The sequence below is a fragment of the Glycine max genome, chromosome 17 (genome assembly GCF_000004515.6).
Source record: "Glycine max cultivar Williams 82 chromosome 17, Glycine_max_v4.0, whole genome shotgun sequence".
Lineage (NCBI taxonomy): Eukaryota > Viridiplantae > Streptophyta > Magnoliopsida > Fabales > Fabaceae > Glycine > Glycine max.
The window spans coordinates 14,660,915-14,670,301 of record NC_038253.2 but is presented as its reverse complement, the minus strand read 5'-3'; the positions used below and the strand labels follow the sequence as shown (position 1 = coordinate 14,670,301).

The following is a 9,387-nucleotide window of genomic DNA, read 5'->3' as shown; positions in this document are numbered from 1 at the left end:
CATCAAATTAATATTGGGCAAGGATAAAAAATGCGTACAACAATGATGATGTGTGTCAAAGTGGCCAATTTTTTGAAAGTAACTAGACTCAATTAAAATCTCGGTGGTAGTGAAATTTCAGAGAAGGATGTTTTGGTTGATGCTGATATGATTTACTCACAGGATATAGGTAAAAAATTTGAGGTTGAACATACTTGATTGTTGTTGAAAGATCAAGCAAAATTCGATGCAGAATTTATGTCAAAGTGTTTAAAAAGAACAAGGGTTTCTGCTAGTGGAAATTACTCGTCGTCTTCTAACCCAGAGACACCCATTGAAGTTGAAGAATATGATATGTCATCGCCAATGTCTCGCCCAATTGGACAAAAAGCAACAAAAAGGAAGAACAAAGGAATAGAAAATTCTAACACTCTCGATTTATCTGGCATAGAAAGTGTAATGAAGGAAAAAAATGTGAATACATCAAAACTTATTCGGTTAAAGGAGACATAGGAAAGGCATCTGCAAGAATAGGAATGACACATGGAATATGAAATTCTCATGAAGGATACATCCAACATGTCCAAACAACAATGCCAAGACCACGAAAAATATTGTGACCATATTAGGAGAAAAATAGGATATTAAATGTTTAGTTCTTATGTACGAATGTTATGCTAATGTTGTGTTTGATATTTAATTTTAGCAGTGTAGGTCATTGTTGTATCTTAAATTCAGAATTTTATGTTGTAAAACTAGTTGTTGGAAAATTAGCCGTTATGAAACTAGTCGTTATAAAATTAGTTGTTACAAAACTAGTTGTTGGAAAACTAGCTGTTATAAAATTAGTCGTTGGAAAACTAGCTGCTATAAAACTAACCGTTATAAAACTAGTCATTGCAAAACTAGCCGTTATGAATGAAGCTATATAAATGTCCAATGTTTCATCATTCTCACATGTTCTCATACAAAATACGCAATATTTCTCTCTGATTTCAAACATTTTAGTTACCATGTAATGGATCCAAACATTGATTTAGATGAAGTTTTGGATCAAATGATAGATGAGAAATTGGAAGACAATACCGATGAAGAAATCATTAGGTTGATACTTGATAGCCAATAACAATTACATGGCAACATGTTGTATCCTTGGTAAGTGTACCTAATAGCATAAGTAGTATAAAACGGTAAGATCAAGTATCATATTCCACAGAGACTGTGCTTGTACTCAGAGTTATATATATCTAATGATTAAGTAATTAATGAATGGAAAAGAGAGTTTTGTGCATTAGAAACAGTATTAACATAAATAAATTGATAATTAACAACAAAGCATTAACATAAAAGTTGAAAGAGTATGCTAGGGGCTTTGCTACCAGAACTTTTCTTGATGTAATCTTAATAGATTTTTCTCTTTTAACATTAATATGATTATTATCCACATCTACTAGTTTATTCTAACAAAAACCCCTTGAGTGAAAGAACCTAAATCATGTAATATTGCTCCTAATCTCTTAGTGATTGATTACTAAATGATTTGCATTAAGAGCAAAGATGCATGAATAGGCTAAAGAAGACCATTCTATCCCTAGATATAACTCACTCTAGATATTCTTCCCAAGTTCATAGCATGCAAATATTTCCTAATATTTATATCCTAAAATAGTACACAAATATGGATGATCAAACCATAAATATGTGAATAAGCACAGGGATCAACAATAATAACAACATTATAATAGTTCATAATCATTACATCATAGAGAGTTTTGGATTACAGAGCATCCAACACGGGGAAGTTTTAGTCTCTCATTGTCATGAGAGGCTTACAGATAGGGGGATAAGATATAAGGGATTTAATGGAAGAAGAATGGAGTGAAATGGATCGGCCAAAGCTTCGAAAATGGATTTCCTTGCACTGGCAGTGGACAACTTGCTTCTCCTCCAAGTATTCTTTGTTGTCAAGACCTCCTTCTGCTTTTGAAGTTTCTTTCTTATATAGGGACAATGCCTCCTTGCTAGCCAATCATAGCACGTCTATGCGCTTATCATGATTCTCACACAGATTCTCGCATCGAGCGCACATGTCTAGCTGGATTGCTAGTGGATTAAGTGGATCCACGCTAAGCCGCGAGTTTGCGCACTTGCCTATGACAATTGTCTTCCAATGAAACTTTCTTGCGCTAAATAAGTAGTAAAAATAGAGAAAGTTTAGATAATTGCTATGTGATTTTAGTATACTATTTATGTATGCATATCACTTATCACAACACCACTAGGCATAGCCAAAGAAGAAGAATGGTATATGGGAATCGTGAAAAAGGTAATGATCGATTGTTTAATGACTATTTCTCAGAAAATCCTATGTACACAAAGATTCAGTTATGAAGAAGGTTTCGTATGTGAAGGCATGTGTTTCTCTTAATTGTAGACGAGCTCAACAATCATGATGAATACTTTCAAATGATTGGTCGATGCACTGCGTCAAAAAGGTCTATCTCCATTGCAGAAGTGCACAACTGCTCTTTGTATATTGGCTTATGGCTTATCTGCTGATAGTGTGGATGAATATGTTCGAATTGGTGAAACAACTATAATGGAATGCTTGGAGCGATTTGTATCAAGCATCTGCACCATATTTGGGAATACTTGAGGAGACCAAATAACGAAAACACTGAATGACTACTACAAATGGGAGCGGCACACGGATTTCCAGGTATGTTAGGTTCCATTAATTGTATGCACTAGGAATGGAAAAATTGTCCAGTTGCATGAAAGGTCAATTTTGTCAAGGTAATCATCACAACCCAACAATCATTCTTGAAGCCATGATATCACAAGACTTATGGATTTGGCATGCGTTTTTTGGTTCCATGGGTTCAAATAATGACATTATTGTGTCAAATTGATCTAATGCGTTTGATGAAGTTTTGTTAGGATGTACGCCCGCAGTGCAATACATAGTGAATAGAACCCAATATAATATGAGATACTATTTAGTGGATGACATTTATCCATATTTTGTCACATTTGTGAAGACCATCTTAATGCCACAAGGAGAAAAGCGGAAATTATTTGTACAACGACAAGAATCAGCAAGAAAAGATGTGGAACAGGTGTTTGGAGTGCTCCAATCTCGATTTGCAATTATACGTGGTCCGACATGTTTTTGGGATCCTGGTAAAATGAAGAATACCACCTATGCATGCATCATATTGCGTAACATGATTGTTGAGAATGAATGTGACACTTATCAAAATAATATTAATTATGATAGTATAAGTAATAGCACGTCAACATTCGAAGTATCTTTAGGTGCTCACCCTAGTATCAGATCAACATATATCTAAAGGAGAACAGAGGTTCACGACAAACAAAAACATCGCCAACTTCAAACAAATTTAGTTGAGCATATTTGAGAACGTTTTAGAAATAAAAATAAAAATAATTAATTTTATGTAATATTTTTAATTTTTCATCGTTATGTTTTTTATTTCAAGTCGTTGTGTTTAATTATTTATTATGTAAACATGTATTTTTATTGTTACGCCTTTCCTTTCAATGTTATGTAATTTTGTTTATTTTTAAGTGATATTTAATATTTTCTTCAATTATTCATATTTATTATTTATATACATAAAATCTGAAAAACGAATTAATTATTTTATTGGAATAACAATTATTTTATAATAAAAAAAATTAAATGTGTGAATTTTTTTAAATTTCTTGCGTCAGAGTAAAATTTTGTATAGATTTTTTATGAGTAACATGATACAGTGAGGACCATAAAAAGTGTTAAAGGATCACAAAAAAATGATTAAGAAACTCATATAAAAAACCTACGCTAGAGATGCTCCAAGGTTTCAACTTAAAATTCCATGAAAATTATTTAAACTTTATTACTAGACCGAGTATCTCTAATCAATTAGGTTAAATAAGTGTAAATAACTAATTAGGGTTAGAAAGAATTTATTAGAAATGCATTAGAGTTTATAATAATTTATGATTTTCATAATTTTTCAATTAAATTTGTTTAAATAATTTTTTAATATATGTAATTTACTAAAAGATTTTTTAAGATATTATAAAAAAATATGATCAAACTTATCATATGTATTTCATTTAATAAAAATTTATAAATAAGTGTTTAGTTATGACGTGTTTATTCGCATTAAATTTGTGATATAATCAAATATTATTTTATTCTTCTTAATTTCTTATCTCTTTTTATCCAAGAGTTTTCTAAGCAGGATTTCTTTAGCATTAATCTAAAAAATTTAATGAAAAAAAACTAAAAAAGTTTCTAACTTACGACAAACATTAATATCAAAGCCAAATTGCGGTATATCAGTATTATTCTGTTCTAGCTTATCGAAGATAGTGATGGTTGAAAAACAAAAGAAATAAAAAATTAACTAATTAAATTTCTTTTTGAAAGGCCAACTAAAAATCATATTAATTAACCTTTTGTACGACATGAAAACATGTTTACAGCTATTTAATTATTTATCTTATCATTAACTTTAATTAAATATTTTTATTTTATGTATATTTAGTTATTGTGAATATCATATTTTATGTCTATCGGTAACTGACTTAAATGTTTACAAATATTTATTCCTTACTTAGGATGTCTCAAATGTATCGGTGAGTGCTACACTTCTACTTCCAAAAGATTTTGAATCTCAGTCACGTGGAAGCACACTTAAGTAGGCATAAGCCAAATTTTCGTCAAAGTCAATAATCTCTTTCCAGACACTTCATTTATAACATTATTTTATAAATAATTGTGCATGTTTGTTGTTTACTCGTCACCATATTAAACATTATTTTTTTCCTTTTATTTTCAAATTCCCAAAATGTCTTGATGGTAATAAAGATTGATAAAATTTATGAAAAGATTAACAGTGTGTTACCTGTGCATTAGAAATGCTTAATAACTCATTTTTATAATGATTTTTGAAAATTGATTTGATGATGATAATTAAGTTTTCTATAAAAAAATGTGTTTCGACCAAAAGTAATAACTATTTTAAGCTAAGCGTATAGATTTATTGTAGTCCCCTATTAGAATAGGATTGTACCCTAATTCTAAGCCTATCAACTTGGGGCTTAGAATTGGTGTCCATAAGGAAATTTTATACCTTAGCTAGGGGACAAGGGGTATGACAAGGGCTGGAGTTCTCCTAGGTTCATTTTTCCTAGCCTATGTATTAGTGTTAAGTCAAAAAATATTTATATTTTAAGAATTTCTAATTATTTTGATTAAATATAAATGTTAAAAAGTTATGTCATATGTTATATCAAAGAGCATGCATAAGGAATCCGCATCTATAGCATCAGATAATAGTCAGCTAAAGTCATGATCGGATACAACATTTAAGATATGACATTTAAAGCTTCATTTAATAATATTATGTCTGAGATCCATTTTGTAAAGATATTCTTCTAGGATTTTTCAAAACATATGAAGAATAAATGAAGCTCAAGATCTGAAAGTCACCATCTCCGTCAAAACACGTGCTCTGTTGTGTAGATCTGTTTTGACAAAATGGAAGTGGTCTTCTAATGAAGTGTTCTACATGAAAATTAATTAGAGTAGTTTTCTTGCATGAGAAAGGACGTGCATTTAATGCATTAAATGTTCCAATAACCAAAATTATCAGACGAAGGTTAAGTGAAGAAATTCACTCATTGTGAGACAACATTCATTTGAAGATGAAAACCAATATATAACAGAAGCTTTGAAGAAATGAGAGATATACCTTATGTGCATTCGTTCAATTTCTTTTTGTAAAAAGCTATTATAAATTCTTCTAAAGTTTAAAAAAACTCTCAAAACACTTTGATTATCTTGAGAGAATAGACTAAGCGTTGAGATTGTATATTTGTCCATAAGATACTCAAAGAGTCGGTCATTGTGCAAACACAAACAATAAATCTTTCATATTTGTATAGAGCCTATAATAGTTTGGTAGAACAAAGAATACTATGGTTCAAACTTAAGGTAGAACTTGATTTGTAAGAGACAAAAGTGATTGTGATAGAATACTTGTAACTTGAAAAAATTGGTGAAACTTGATAGTTTGTCGATGTAGTATAAATGGTAGAGACGAACCAATATAATTTCTTGTATATGATCTTTGTTTATCTCATACGTGTTTTAAGTGAACTAAGGTTTTAGAAATTACATTGGATAATTAACCCATGTTACATATTATGCTCTATATTAATCATGTTACAATTTACATATTTTAAACGTATTCCTAATAAATATTAGTCTATAATCCATTTATTAATTTAAGATAAAATTATGACATTAATTGAATATAAAAAAATCAAGTAAAATTTGTCACATTTTTTCGTAATTATTTATTCTTATTTTCATATTTAAAATAATCATATTGAATGAATATGTTACATAAATATTTCAATTTTATTATACATATTTACATATTTTAAATATGTTTTTAATAAATATTGTTTAATTATTCAATTTTATTAAATAAAAATAAAGATATTTAAGATAAAATTATGACATGATAAAAAAATAAATAAAAATTGTCATATTCTTTTATAGACGGCTATATCCATTTTACAATTAAATAAAAATACACAAATCGTATGATTATCCTGTACATAACACCGATAAAAAAAATTATTATTTAAAATTTGTTATAAATTATTATTAAAATTTATTAAATAAGAAGTAAAATCTATAAATTTTAACCCATAATAAAGATTGTCGTTTATTATGATATATCTTCTCTCCTTTCTTTCACTTCAATTCTATTCATGTCTCTTCCCTTTTTTGACGTAATTCACTTCATACTACTATATCGCTATTCAAAATCTCTAAGGATAAGATTGGATTAATTTCTACCTCCACCCACCGTTTTGGATCTATCTTTTTCACATAGATGACAAAACCCCAATAACTAATTTCTTCATAATGCCATTGACCACAGACAAAAACCCATTTCTTTCCTTCTTCTTGAACATCTAAAAATACGCCATCTTTTACAATAGTACGAAATGGGAAAGACAAAAATGAAACAAAGAAACCTTTCCCACCTCCGTATAACTTTGCCTTTATGTTTCACGGCTTTCCCATCCTCACTCCGTTCCGTCTTTTCTCTCTCCAACTCTCAACTCGCGTGACTTGGTGCAGTCCCCAAATCCTATTTCACATTTTCCACCCAACCAACCACAAAGCATCGAAGTTCACACTTCAATCATGACAAGCATAAACACCAATTTTTCACTACCCATGTTGGAGCTTATCATTTAAGACTCCATCATGGCCACAAAACCACACCCACATAATATCTCAGCAAACCCATTTCAATTAATAATTACTAAAAATTACCAAGAACATTCATTATGTCATGAGATATTTAAGAAGAGACAAAAAAAATAGAAATGAATAAAAGTGTATAAATATCTTTATGTTATTTGACATCTTAAAAGAGAAAGAGAAAATATATATATATATATATATATATATATATATATATAATAAATGATATGATCTTATAAAAAAAGGTACGGAGAAAATAAGATTATCGATTAAGATTAATAAGTATACATGATATATGAAATGAGAAGTGTTAATGAAATATTTAAAATTAATTACACCTCAAATTAACACCAAATGAAGAAAATGAAAATAATAAAAATAAATAAATTACAGCCTCGTCCTCGCGAGAAAGCAAGAACTTTTTGTTACAGCACCTGCACTACAATATTATAAAATTTAATATTCAAATGAAAGGCAATCTAAACCCAATCTAATCTAAATCTAATCTAAGAATCTTAAAGTAAACTCCAATTAAGCATGCGACGGAACCACTCATGATGCGTTTGATAACAAAGCCTCTTCATCATCAGGTTGGCTTGCATGAAGCTCCTTTATCCATTCAAACGTTCGGCGACGTGACGTAACCTTCTTTCCCTGCTTTTGCTGCTTGTGCTTCTTAAACTCGACCACTTTTTCTTTCGCGGCGTGCGTTGTACTTTCTGTCATGTTCGTGCTTTTAGCGGTACCACCACCACTATTACCATTACCACCTTTTATCATGACAATGTTGTTGGGTTGCACTGTTTCAAAGGAACAATCACAACCACTCAATAGACCACCGCCTTTGCCCACTAACTGTTTCAAAACATTATTGTAATTGCTGCTGCCCTTCTTGTTGTTCCTGTTACTTGTTTTGACACTTTTCGAACTGTTGTTGTTGTTGTTACTGTTACTATTACTACTATTACGACTGACGACGACGCAGTTTCGGTTTCGAACCTTGAGATCTTGTAACCCTATCTCGGGAGCAGGGACAACACCTAAACGGAAAATTCCCCATGCTGACGTGGATTTTCTACCTTGGTTGTGTGTTGGAGCTGATGCTCTTAATTGCGGTTTGGGACTTGGGTGCGTGTGAAATTGGTTTCGAATTTTGTGCTTACTTTTGGGAATTGTTGTGTTTGTGGTTGTGGAGCTAGTGCTAGTGCTAGTGGAAGAGTTTTGACTTCTGAGACTACTACTTCTACTACTATTACTACTACTACGATAATCGCTAGAATTGCGATCCAACGATTCTGACCTAACGAATTGCTTACCGTAATGTTGTTGAGATTGGGACACCGTGGCTAACAACCCGGCCTCGGAGCTGAACGAGACGCGCAACGGGAGGATTTGGCCCTTGAAGAAGACTTCATCCGCTGCACACATTTCGGGCTCTTTGTTAAAGGGAGCACGCCATAACCGGAAATTGAATTCTTCTTGCGATGTTTCGTTGGGGCGAGAGTGTTCTTGGTTTCCCGGTGGGTCCTCGAGGTTGATCGGAAGATCGCAGAGTGACAATGCTTCATCATCTTCTTCTTCTTCTTCTTGTTGCTCATTGTCTTTGTGATCTTCGTCTTCTTCGGAGTGGTGGTTCCATTTTGCTTGGAGGATGTTTGTGGCCATTAAGGAAGAAGGAACAGGTTTGGTTCGAAAGCTGTTATGTGTCGGGGGGGAAGGTGGGGAGGGTATGAATTAATGGGGTTAAGGTTTTTGATATGGTAATGGTATTTTGAACAGGGGAGGGAAGGTGTGGGAACACGGACACAGGACATTTGGAATATAAAAAGAAGTAAAGGAGGGTGGTGCCCAGCTCTAAAGTAAGAGCTTGTCCATGAACTAATATGTAATTGTTCTAATGTGATCACCAAATAAAGTCTTTGAATATGTAATTAAATATGAAGTATTCATAATCATAATATCTGACTCGACTCCAGTAAAATTATTTTCTTTCACATATTTATAGTATCTAGAAAAGAAAAAGTGAGAAATAAAATGGGGGTGGGGGTGGGGTAGCAATCTCTTAAGGACCCGAGGAAATAGTGTGTTAATTTACTTGATTGGGA

General features: G+C 31.7%; 1 protein-coding gene and 1 pseudogene across 1 annotated transcript; one reads left to right on the top strand and one right to left on the bottom strand.

Moving 5' to 3' along the window:
* The first annotated feature begins 997 nt into the window (after positions 1-997).
* LOC106796637 (uncharacterized) lies at positions 998-3,332 on the top strand (annotated as a pseudogene).
* Positions 3,333-7,834: 4,502 nt separating this feature from the next.
* Positions 7,835-8,947, bottom strand: LOC102666499 (probable membrane-associated kinase regulator 1). Its single transcript, XM_006601415.1, has one exon. It carries the CDS (start codon positions 8,945-8,947, stop codon positions 7,835-7,837), a length of 1,113 nt encoding a protein of 370 aa, XP_006601478.1.
* Between the last annotated feature and the right edge of the window lie 440 nt (positions 8,948-9,387).